The sequence below is a fragment of the Triturus cristatus genome, chromosome 5_1 (genome assembly GCF_964204655.1).
Source record: "Triturus cristatus chromosome 5_1, aTriCri1.1, whole genome shotgun sequence".
Classification (NCBI taxonomy): Eukaryota; Metazoa; Chordata; class Amphibia; order Caudata; family Salamandridae; genus Triturus; species Triturus cristatus.
The window spans coordinates 140,268,518-140,281,577 of record NC_140587.1 but is presented as its reverse complement, the minus strand read 5'-3'; the positions used below and the strand labels follow the sequence as shown (position 1 = coordinate 140,281,577).

Below are 13,060 nucleotides of genomic sequence, written 5' to 3'. Positions count from 1 at the left end.
CGGTCCATTACTTTAAAAGTTTCTAATATTTTTTAAAACTTGAGGAGATCTTTAGTAGCTTCATATGGGGATATAAAAAACCTAGGAGAGCAATCGATTTGCTCAAATCACCATTTGATCAAGGCGGACTCGGTTTTCCAGATTTTAAAATGTATTTCTGGGCTGCCTTTACGGGTCGATTCCGTAGTCTGCTTGGTCTTGACCAGACAGACTCAATTTTTTGTTTTATCTTAGGCAATCAGAGGGAAAAGTTCTTGTATGGAATTAGAGATCCAAATTATTTCAAGCGAGTTAGGTTCAAGACCGTTAGAGATACTATATATATCTGACAAGCTATGTCTGCTAGATGTAAATTACCAGCATTTCATGAAAAATTTCCACTATGGGGGAATCCTTTGTTTCCCTTAGTGTTTCATGATCAAGCAGGCAAATCTTGGGCCAAATATGGAATTACTTTTCTAGGTGATCTGTACGATGAGAAAGGAATGAAATCTTTTGAAAATTTACGATTACTTTATAAACTTCCTGCTCATTTCATTTTTAAGTATTTACAGATCAGAGACTATTTGGCCCTAAATCTGGAGGTAAAAGCAATAAGAAACTCAAGCATCTGGGACTGCTTGTACGGAGGGAAAACCAAGTCCTTGATAGGGTTAATGTATGAACATATACATAGTTTTAGACCAGATGGCAGCGAGAAACTAGCAGAGCGCTGGAGTCAAACCTTGGGCACATGTGTTAAACCTAGAGTGATTAAACAGGCTCTAGGCCATGTTAAGGACTCGGTTAACTCTGTTAGCTTGCAACTTCAGCAATTACGCATTACTTGTATGTTGTACTATACCCCGGCTAAAATAGCTAAATGGGCTCAGGGAAACATGACGGGGGATAAGATAAATTGCCCTAATGCGGATTATATGCTGCTAATCTGATACATATGTTTATTGAATGCCCAGAGCTGAGGGGTTATTGGCAGAAAATCGAACAGATACTCCAGCTTAAGCTAGGCTTGGATTCCACACTCACTAATATTGAAATCATGCTGGGTTATAAGGAGGATAACCTGGCAATCGCACGTCTTTTTTCAATCCTGATGGCTGCTGCCAGACTGGCCGTCGCCCGGGTGTGGGTCTCTAAGATATCGCCCTCGGCTGAGGATTGGTGGTTTATCATTAGAGAGACGTATGGATTAGAGGCAGCCTTGGCTAAGGCAAGGGGTGTCCGTTCTTTAGTCAAGTTAGAAGCACTATGGAGACCATTGATCTTGGATGGAATAATTTAACTATTGACAGTATTGTATGAAATAATCTTGTGTCCCCTCTGTAATAATTTTACTTTTTCTGTTTTTTTTTTATGTACTTGTGTCTTCGCCTGATGGGTAAATTAAAATTATCCAGCTGTTTTTTCCTCTTTTATTGTTGTATATATGTGCCCTTTTTGATGAAAATAAAAATCATTTAAAAAAAAAAAAAAAGAAGATACCAAACTGTGTGCCTACACAAAAGGGGGCACAGGTCAAGATGCAATAACTATTTGTTTCACGGAGACTTTAGCCTCTGAATTTGGACAATCCACGGCCATCGCACAGTGGTCATCCTATTTGAGGAGGTGACAGCTCCTCCCTTCTGCAATTCTCACTGTTCCCAGTCCCTAGGAGCGCTTCACAGTTCCTAGCGGGGGTGGGAGGAAGCATGTTTTCTCGGGTTACAACTGCAGCAGAGAGTAAGAAAGGCTACCAAATGCTTGGACAACAAAGTGGTGACTTCCTAAATTCACCTTTCGATTAAAGGTTTCCTTAAATACGATCTCAGCAATGAGTCAGGTTTAATGTAACAATGAATTTGATACCTTAGAATAACACCTTTGGTGGCCCCAAACAGACGCAAGCACTTAGCGCAGTGGCTACTAAAACTCCAGCCTTACTCCAGGGAAAATGGCAATTTTGTGTTTTCATTGTCAGAGCATGTTAAATACAAAATACACATTCCCTTCTTTTTAATATTGAGCAGCCTGCCTGGTGGGCTACCTAGGAATTTCCCAAGAGTCGCTTACTAATATCTAAAAGGAAGGTTGAGCTGACAATAAGAGTTTATTTTTCTATGCAGAGTTGGCAGGTTCAAGCTGCCCGACCAGGCTGCAGTGGCAGGCCTAAAGTTACGTTTCCACCTTGTCACAGCAGTGGTGACACAATCAAGTGCTGCAGTCCATTGGTGACATTTAACTTACTATCCCTGGGTACCGATTTTACCATAGACTAGGGACTGACAAGTACGTTAAATGTGCCAATCGGGTATTAGCCAATTGAACACATATTTTGGGGTGTCAGAGCACATGCACTGGTTTCTGGACTCCAGGGCTCAGTGTACTGCAGTCGAAAAACCAGCAGCATCAGTTCAAAAAATTAGGGGGGGGGGGGGGAGGTGATCATTCAAAAAGAGGTCCTTTTCTACAGAGATGTATTATTTGATTTAATTTTGAACAAACCTATGCTAAAACCCCTATGAATAATCAATGATCCTGCAAGAGGAAGAACCACATCACTGCATATATAAGGACGTGGACCTCTGGAACGCACACCTGAAATCAAATCCACACACAAGATATTCAGAAAACTGAACATTTCAGTCTTCCCCTGCAGCTGATCTCAACACAGAACGAAGGTCACAACTGAAGACCTACGACACACTCACTTACCCTGTCAAGCTGGACTCTAAAAGCTCCCGTCTATCATCGTGCTACTCTTTTCCCATTGGTGCTCGCAACTAACTGCAGGGCAACACACAATAATTACAGAACTTCTAAACAATGAATGGGATTAGGCAAAATAAGCAAGACCATTATTATTTTTCCTGGCTTGAACATCATCAATTTTTTTAATTTATACCAGCTTTAATCATAACCCCCAAAGCGTCTACTTTACCGGCTTTCTAGTCGCCTCTCCTTTCCAATGATGCATCATCTCCTTCCTGTACTCTACACAGCCTTTAATTTATGTTGTGTTGCCATTCATCCACTTTATGAACCACTGAGCCCCCAAGGCCTTCGGACATCGCAGTAATGCATTTCAGATGGAACTCAAATATCTGTTTGTTAACAATTCAGTTAATTTCAGCATTTACTTCTGTCTGTGGCCCAACTGCCAATACTAAACGTACACTTGAGTAAGTAACGGCTCCCAAAAACAACACAGGGCAATCCTCTAGTAGTCTAGATCAGGAAAGCCAAAAGTGGACAGATGGTGATTAAATAGCCTGTTTTGGAGCATAGTACATAGAAACCTAGGTTTACCTGTTGCCAGCTACATCCAGTACATGCAGCTCAGTGGCGTCCGCCAGCTCCGAGGGAAGGCACGTTAAGCGATTGTCTCGTAAAGAGAGGACATTTAGGCAGGCACAGCCACCAATCTCAGGTGGAAGAACAGTGAGCCGGTTCCGGTCCACGTTCAGGTTGGTTAGCTTGCTGAGCTTTCCCAAGGTTTTCGGAAGAGTCTAGAAAGGAAAATAAAACATGAAAAAAATATAACCGCTAATTAGAACGTTTTAATGAAATATACACAAGTGCAGGTTACAACAAGCATCATTTCTTTAGTTTCAGAAAATGTGACTGAGTATTTTTAGGAATGGTAGTCTACCTTGTCCTGTCCTTGAGGACACAATGTAAACAGTATCTGTTCAGACAAGACCTCACCTGAAGATTTGCTCTTTACAGTCCATTGGCACCTACACTGACACAGTAGAATAACTGCCTATGAAAGGCCTGGGTGCTGCTACACGTTGACTGCATGGCTTGAAAAATCAGTGCCAAGCTCTCATGTATCTTTTTGTCACCTGACCTGTGGAATGTCTCTAACAGATCAGAGGATGATAGTAAACCCAGAGATCCATTCCTTGTGATCCTGCCCCTACTTTAGGACTTAAAATGACAGCATTTGGGTTAAGTCTCATGCAAAGGCAGTGTGTGCAGCTTTATTTTATCTATGTATCATAGCTGTAATTTCAATTTGTAGTTACCTGTTAACAGAAGTTGAATTATTTTTCAAAAATATAACACCAGCATGCCGACAAATCAGTATTTTTTTGTGTGTAATGACTACATCCTGGACTAAAGCTTGGGTAGGTCACCAGGCCACGGCAATCAAGAGTCCAAAAGAGTAACTTGACCTTCCACGTAGAATGCATAATCGTGGTCTTGTGACATCAGTGGCAAAGCAAGGCATCCACTAAGGATACTGGCCAGTGACAATAACTGCCCCTGAACCAGAAGAAAAGACTTCAGGAACCCCAAAATTCAATGTGACAGCAATCTCAGACTCACTCTGTTATCACTGCAAACTACAAAGCACAGTCTTTCACCACAACACATCACCATTCTCGCCTCAGTTTCAGCTTGGATTTCGAGATGGGCCTAGCTTTGTAAGCCTTGAAATCTTGAGAAGACTGACAACTTGGTGATGCAGATGGCCTCAGGCAAAGCTCACCCAGAAATATGATGAATGAAACCTTTGTTCAAAAGACCAAAGGCAATGGGTGGAGTCCGTGAAAAAGTCTTAGCTACTGGCAACTGCTCAGAGCCACATTCAAGTCCATTATTTTTCCCCCTACAGCACCACTCCAAGTAGGAAGTAAGCATATGCAAGTCACTCGAGATCATTCTCCAAACAAACAGTTCAGCAGGATAGCAGACCGAGCTGCCTTGCTTAGATTCAGACTCATGACCTGCAGACCACAGCAAACGTTGACTGTAGGTGATCCACATGTCCGGTAAAGGCCCTGATCCTTGTGAATATATGAAGTTTGGAGTTAGACACTTATACAACTGTAAACTTAGTTATTCATCACCCAGATGTTAATTCGATTAAGTATTTATCAGGAATGGCAAAGTCACCTCTTTAACTAGACACAATCTGCATTTATTTGACAGGGTATTTTCCCTTAAGAGTCCCTGACCTCTGAGCCCCAATGAGGAAGAATGATGGCTAATAGATCTCACTAGGCTTTGGCCAGATGGATGGTCAGTGGCTGTTAATTTTGCATGCAGGATTGCATCTTTTTTTTTTTTTACTTGTAGCTCAAGTGAGGGTGCCTACTGAATCATTGAATATCCACTGTGATCCTCATAGCAGGCTCCCATGTTGGCACTGCAGGTGTACGTGGAAGTGTGCTGCGTGATGCAAGTAACAAGACATGTGCTGTGATCTGCAGGTGGCAAATTTGAATTCCATCATGGGCATCTGAATCTTCCATCCTTTCAAGGTTGGTCAAGTGACTACCAATAAACGGGGCAGTAATCACACCCACCGTTAGCAGGTTCTCTGTGAGGATGAGCTCAGTCAGGTTGTCGCAGTCCCCGATGGATTCCGTCAGAAGGCCAATGCGATTCTGATCAACCTTCAATATTGAGAGCTGCTTCAACTGACCTGGAGTGAAGACACAAAGTTTTGTTAGAAAGGAGAAAAAAAGCAGCTAAAGTAAGCCAATCACAGTGTAGAAGCAGAGCAGACATGCTGGGATAATGTAACGCATGCAGCATTAAGTGCAGAGGTGAAAATGTATTTTGGGGAACTACAGTTCACATAGAGAGCAATCTAGAGATTTCAGTACATGCTGGGACACAATTTCAGATTTAACCTGCCTGCACATATAGCAAGGAAAAAAAAAAAAAAAGAAGCAAGATGTAGGCTTTTGTTTTTGGTTAAGTCTGTTTATTTCACATTTTCATTTAGATATCATATCCAGTATTGACAACATCAATATACAAAGTACAAGAGTGACATGCATTTAAACAGCAGTGTGTGTGATGTAATGTTAGCTAATATCTACTGTAGAACGCGCTAAATGCAGCCTATAAAAACATTGCTGTAAAGGTAGGAACGCCTGAGGTGGAATCAACGTAGCCAACCCACAGCAGTATAAAGATTGTTAATTCGAGGCAAAGGTGCAAAAAACAAGAAATCTGAAACCGGGAACATGTGTCATTTCTCAATTACACATCAAATGGATTAAATAAAAGAGCGGGTGGCAAATGGTCAGAGCGGAGCATACGATACATTTTGCAATCAATGCAGAACTGGGCAGCATATGTCTATAGTGGAGTCATGATCGTCCAGGGGACTCAAGTGTGTTACATAGCAGTTTGGAAATCAATCAGGTTAACACCCAGCAAGGGGTACTTGCGTAAACTCATTGTGTCTTCCCTGTATAGGGTGATACTGCTTGAACGCATGTAACCATGGACTGCTCCCAGGCAGCAAACATAGGGGGGCCAGATGATTTCAATTTTAAAGTAATCAGGCACTTGGCTAGCAGGAGACTTAAGTAGAGAAATCAGGCGGTGGCCGTGTGTCCTATCGCTACGGTGTGTGCCTAGTAGGCAAACCTCCCACTTGTGCAATGAGGTGCGTCTTGTGTAATCCGTCAGGCAAGATGCAAGCTTAGCAAGAAATGATGACCCCCAACAACTTCAGGATGGAGCAAGGCTTGCTGGGATTTAACTACCAGAATGAACAGACAGTACAGCCTCCAAGCTTTCGAGCACTCTAGGATGGAGTACGCTGAATGTATGCACTATTTCCTTAGCACAAACCTAGCTAAAAGGCAGCAGAGTTTTGTACAGTGCCAAAGACGCGCATAAAGTCCACGAGTGACAGGAGAGGTGGTTGGTTGGTGGACTTTTAATGCGTTTTGTAGTGCTGTTATGTAGTGTTCTTTAAAGAAATGTGTCTTCAACTGAAACAGCACTAGCTAGGACGAACAAGGCATTATAAGTCAAAGAGGGACCTACAGAGAATATTTCACTGAAGGCTCAAAGAGACTGCCTAAAAATCGCAACCTCCATTACACCATGATATACCGATAGTCCATAAAGGCACCAGAGTACTTGACACAGTACAGACTGAAGAAAAAACAAAACCATGTTACAAGTAGTTTACAAGCATGTGGTAAAATAAGGAAGAGGCAGTGCAAGTGCAGAGCCGAGCACAAACACAGTTGAACAAGTAGGTACAATTCAGCGAAGGATAACGGTTTCCTCACCAATGCCATCGGGAATGCTTTCCAATACATTCTGGGAGAGCAGCAAGTCTGTCAAAGCCACGAGGCCACTGATCTCGGCAGGCAGGTGCTCCAGCTTGTTCTCCGACACATCTAGACACACCAGGCGTCTGAGGTTGCCAAGTTCCTGTAAAAGATGAAGAAAGAGGGATTGAAAGACGCCCAGCTCAGGAGAAAACTAAGGTTCTGCTGCTCTGAAGGACATTTTCTGCTCATAAAATAATGTCTAGCAGTAGAAATATGCAGTAAAGCAGCCAGGCTTTACAGTCTTCATTTCTAAAAACACGAAATACTCAACTATCTCTAACAGAGTGAGTGTGAGACCATTAACTGACCTGGAGATTTAGATTCTGCTCAATAACCCCCATAAAATCCTTCAGTTTTTTGTCTATTTGATTTGAAGGTTTCAAAGTTTTGAGGCAGTGATGCTTTAAGCAAATGTCTCTGTTAAAGTCAAGTATAGAAACCAATACTTTTTGTGCACCACCTCATGGTAAAATAATAACAGACCCATTATCGTTGAAAGAACAATACTCACTGGAGGAAGTGCAGAGAGTTGGTTTCGGTCCAGCCATAGCTCTCGTAAGTTTGGCAACGCTCCTAAAGTGTCTGGCTGTACCGAAATAAAGCAAATGGTGATCATCATGAATAAACAGGCACTAATAGATAATCTAGAAAAGTACAAAATACTATACACACACACTTCTCTTGGTCGCTGCTCCAAAATCGAAAATCATGCATACCTTGGGGAAAAAGTCCCTTACCATCCAATACACTGACTAAATGTCAAGTAATCCATTGGCTTAAACCTTGGCCAGATGAGAATCCAGACCTTCCAAAGACTGACCCTACTGGCTCACCATTTCATACAAGCATCTAATGAGATGCTAGCTACTGGGATCACCATCCCATAAACTTACCAGACAAGAAGTGGGCTCTCCTTGGATCACCACCCCTTATAGAGACTCAATGAGCAGCCAGTCTCCTTGCTCACCATTGCATACACTGACCCAAAATGAAATCAGTACCTTACCTCGCCAGGCCATATGAGAAATCTGCCCAGTGACTCACCATTCCATAAACTGCACTGGTTACAAGCCAGCACTCAGAGCAGAATCATAAGTCGGCTCCTTGCCCAATGAGAAGCCAGGTCCAAGGCGTACTATCCCTCATATAAACTGACTTATAGAAATAATCACCTTCTAACCCACTTGAATAATTGGATCTAAATGGCAGTCAGGATCTCACCTCAAACTCCTGCATAGTCACAAAGATCGCCAAAAAAACTTAAGTCATTATTGAAACACACCTGGCTGCAAGAATCCCTCACGTCCTTCAGAATACGGAGTACACTAAGTGCCAACCGTCCATTTGGTTCTCCTACAGATGCAATTAATGCTTTAAACACATCCATTTATTAATGATGGAACGTCTGAAGGGCCTTTACTCTGCAGGCAGTCAGGAAATGCTTTACTTGCAGAGCACCAGAATATACAGATTACCTGCGAACCACAACGAAGAGTGGGTAAAGTTTACTTAATTGAGAAACCACCTTTCTCTAAATATCTGGAAAACCAACTCAAAACAGCCAAATGCTAGTTCTGTTCTAGCATGTCCAGGCAGTCACGATACTACTGGAAACAATACTGGTGCTCTCCCCCCTCCCTATTAGAAATTGCTCGAAAATTTGGCTCATGAGCTTTGGGATTTTGCGGACTGCAATATTTCAGCCCAAAAAGAAAGCACCTGTCTTTCTATTTTCAAAGACTTATTTGGCCTTTTTTGCACCAGTTCTAGGATAATATATATAAAAACAAAATATTGATGCTACAAATATTTTGGGGCAGGACAGACTTCCACAGCTGTGTTGCTCCTTCCTAATTCCAGTAGACAATTTCTATTTCCTCTTCCTCCCCTGACCTTGACTCTTTTAAACACCTGTTTTTTCCTTGCATATACTATCTACCTGCACCTTCGGGCAGAAGGCAAATACATTTACACCTTTTTACTCTTTTGATGTTTTTCCTCATGATTTTGATTCTCTACCAGCTGCATCATCACTAAGAAATTGTTCGGAAGTTGATGCCAATGGATATGGGCTAACTAAGAAGTCAAAACCAGCGCCCACTTCCTACCTTCCCCCTCCAACTACTACATTGAATTGACATTGAATTTATTAACTGTTCGATTAATTAAAATCATTACAGTGGGAAAAAAAAACTTCTGTTAAAAATGAATCCATTGCTTAAAACCAATTCACCTCTGGCCCCTGCCCACCCCACGGCTGCCCTTCAATGCCTTTGACCTTATGAGCAGCTTACTTTCCTTAGTTCATTAGTGCACATTCTCGAGGTTTACTTTAAACATAATTTAAAAAATAGGGCGATAAGACTCAAATTACATCATTTTGTAAGACCCAAATTGCAGGAGTGGGAAAAAAGGGACGTCAGGACTGGCACAGTAGCAGCATCTCCTTGTGATGCCTCCTTTATAGCAATCCTGATTGCGTGTCTATATTTCCCCAGTCTTGCTAAATTTCTTGCCGGTGGGTCTGAGAAACACAAAGCCAAGGCCTCCCTACAGGTCCTTACTCAGTTTGTGATAAATAAAGGGCGAACAAGGCGCCGGCGCTCTTTGTTCAGTTTAGGGCAGCAGCACAATAGGTGTAGCCTACTACTACCAAAGCATTTTCAGAGTACAGCTTATGGTCTTTCATGTACAAAGCATATCCTATTTATCGGTTTCAACGACTGCAGTTCAGTTATTTGATTAACAATGCGTAGTAACGGGGGCGAGCATTAACTTATCTGCAATCGTTTTGAAAGACAAGATCTATATTGTGTCCTGGGAACACCCGCCTCAATTACTAAGGGGGGGATTAGTGGCCAGTTATAAGGATTTTCGATAAGAAGCTCACAACTGCACATCTAAGAAGATTTTCTCTTTCTTCGTGATGAAAGTGCAAAAAAAAAAAGCTTGAAAAGAAAGAACTTTTGGTAAGTGTATTTCTGATGGCTACAACAGCCATCACAGATTCCTTATATGAACCCCTTCTCATGTGCCAGAAGGCATCCAGAAAGCCTTTTAGCCACTGAAAGTCACTGGAGCCAGAAGGCATCCAATCACAGATGGCACAACTTGACCAAATGACATATTACCAGTGTAAATTGTGCAAAAGCACCAGTGCCTCTGTCCCGTCCAAGGTTATTTAGGTGCCCACAGAGGCTAAAAACGAAGAGGACAGTGCCAAACAATAACGAAGTGTGAAGGTAGTAAGGAATGTGGAGAAGCGCCTATATTAGTCAGAAAGAACCTTCCCAAAGCTAACTTGTTCTTCTAACTCATACCTGAGGTTCTCTATAGGAAACCATCTAACTGCACCAGAAGAGCATGGTTGAGGATCAATAATAAATTGCAACAAGAAGGATCGCAGCAACACTATATTAAATTAGGACTGCTCCAGCTCATCTGAAACCAGACAGTAATGTTTGGCGAATGAGGGGGACCAAGGTTCAAGTGGTGGTATTTCCTACTGTTTGAATGGGTACACCTCTCAAAATCCAAAAATCGAGCCATTAAAAAAGCCCATCAATATAAAGCAATCTAACTGAAAACTTCATATAAACCATTAATCTTTTAAGACTGTGAAGAGCCTCATGCACTAATCAATTCAGGATGGTGCTTTTGTTTAGAGATGACAATCCAAGCCGTTGCTTAATCTGCCTCATAACACAGTCTTTCTAGGCGGCTCAGTGATTGCTATCTCCTAATTGTATACCTAATATAGTTTGCAATAACATAACAAGTGTAAACATCTGACAGTTTTCGGAAAAATCAAAGGCCACCTGATGGTAAACAAGACCCTGTGTTAATAATGAGGGTCGAAGAACTCTTAGGATAATATCTTCGTAAAATTTGCAGAACAACAAAGTGCATTGCCTATTTTTTCCATCACATGGACACATAAGTAAATTTGGAAACCATGCCTTAGATCTGGGAAATGCAACAGTGTGATGAAGTAGCTGGAAGCGTAATCTGGTCGAGTAAAATCTATCCTGGTTATTAATCACACTTATCAGATTACACTTTATCCCTTGTTGTAACGGGCCCTTGCAATAACTCTCCACTGTGGCCTTAGTTATTTCACTTAGTTCTATGTGGGCCTCCCTTTTCCCTAGAAAAACGGCACTTCGTTCTATCATGTTAAATTGCAAGATACTGGTGGAAGCCCTTACTCTACAATTTTCCTCCAGTTCCTTTTATAAACCATTTATGTACTGAAACCAGGGGATTGGATCATAGTGGCAAATTCAAAACAGTCCCTTATGATCTCTCTAGTAAATTTTGTGCCTGGTTTGCTCCAGATACTGTGCCGTTCGATTACACTACTGAGATGAACGTGATCTATGTGCAAAATATCGAGTTTTGAGTTAAATAGACGGAGGTAGACAGTGGGACTGCTAAAAGCCTACACAAAAAGGTATTCTCCAGAATCTGCATCTGTCTGCCATTTATTATGCCCCATATTGGTGCCCAACATAAGGCAACCAGAAGACATTTGCTCTGATACAATTTCACCATTTCTCTAATGGGTTTCAACCCACTTTGACTTGCAAATCTAAAGACTGCATCTTAAGCTCAAATACATTTTAAGTTGGCTGTCTTTAGATGAGGTACCCGGTGCCCATCCTGTGATAATAAAATACCCAAATAGCTGAAGGTCTTTACCTGTTCTGGCTTTTGTCTTTCCCTTATTCTTACCCTTGCCACAAACCATGGTGTATGTTTTGGTTAAGTTAAGTTTTAGGCTTCTGCCCTCCATAAAAGATACGAAATTATCGATTAAAAGCTGAAGGCCATTTGCTATCCTAGAGAACAGGACTGTATCGTCGGTGTATAATAAAATCGGGGTGAGACGTTAACCTATTTTGGGTGCATCTGCATATAAACTTTGGAACATGGCGTCGACCCCGTTAATGTATAATGAAAATGGAACTGGACCAAGACGTAGCCCTGCCTCATGCCTTTTGTCACTCTGAAATGGTCTGTATATTCCCCATTTTTTACCAAAGCGTATGCAGGCTGTTAATGAGGCGTACAGCTGTGAAAGATGGCTTATAATGTCAACTGAGGCACCCATTTCGGCTAGTGTCTGCCACAATTTTACATGGTTCACTAAATCGAATACGCAACTCAAGTCTGCAAAACAAAGGCGGATGAGCCCTAGTGTGGTATTTACTAATTGTCAGATAAAGATTAATGCCCATTTTATTCCTGAACACATATTGGCGTACACCTCTCATGAGAGCAAAGGTGGCCGCTATGTCCCTAGTTGAATGTATCTGGAAGCTTCCTGGTGAAGCAGCTCACTTACCAGTGCATCTGTCTGTGGCCCAGTGCCATGGCACCCTTCCTGGCGCAAGGGAATGGAATCTAACCCCTCTCTCTTTTGTTCAAATAGTGCATGGCACATGTACTACCTTTCAGAACGAAGATGTTTCAAGACGGGACAGAAACGCTTTCAGCACCAATTCTTTAACTCCTAATTCTAGCAGACAGACATGACCTTGCATTCTCTCTAGGTTCATGGAAAACTGAAAATGAAGGACACAGGCTCTATATCCCTACAAGTAGGCATCCTTCAGTAAGGTGATTTGAATCCATCGAGTCTGAAAACGATCCCCTCCCCCAAAAGTAGAGACTGAAAGGAATCATCCACCAAGGGGAAGACTAAATGTCACTCTGTCCAATAAAATGTGCAGTTTCTGCCCGAGTAGCCACTAAAGGAACTGCTAATGAAAAAGCGTGCAAGAGCAACCATGAAGGTACAAGAGAACATCAAGCCTGATAGTCTCAAAGACCGTGGCCAGCCGATGACTGAATAAAAATACTCATCCTTTACTGTACATGAAGCAAGCACTCTGAGGCAAGTGCCATCCCAATAAATTATAGGTGCTGCATCTGCAGCAGGCTGAATTTCTCTTTATTTGCTGAGAAGTCAATATAGCGCA

At 41.9% G+C, this 13,060-nt stretch overlaps 1 protein-coding gene across 28 annotated transcripts in view; it reads right to left on the bottom strand.

Moving 5' to 3' along the window:
• The window catches only part of SCRIB (scribble planar cell polarity protein), a 792,600-nt gene that overhangs the window by 504,391 nt on the left and 275,149 nt on the right, over nucleotides 1-13,060 (bottom strand). For all 28 annotated transcript variants that reach the window (XM_085604619.1, XM_085604607.1, XM_085604621.1 and 25 more), the window contains exons 7-10: nucleotides 7,588-7,662; nucleotides 7,032-7,176; nucleotides 5,298-5,416; nucleotides 3,289-3,488 (exon numbers count right to left, since the gene is read on the bottom strand). In XM_085604619.1, coding sequence (XP_085460745.1) covers nucleotides 3,289-3,488; nucleotides 5,298-5,416; nucleotides 7,032-7,176; nucleotides 7,588-7,662 — 539 coding nt within the window. The remainder of the gene's footprint in view (nucleotides 1-3,288; nucleotides 3,489-5,297; nucleotides 5,417-7,031; nucleotides 7,177-7,587; nucleotides 7,663-13,060) is intronic.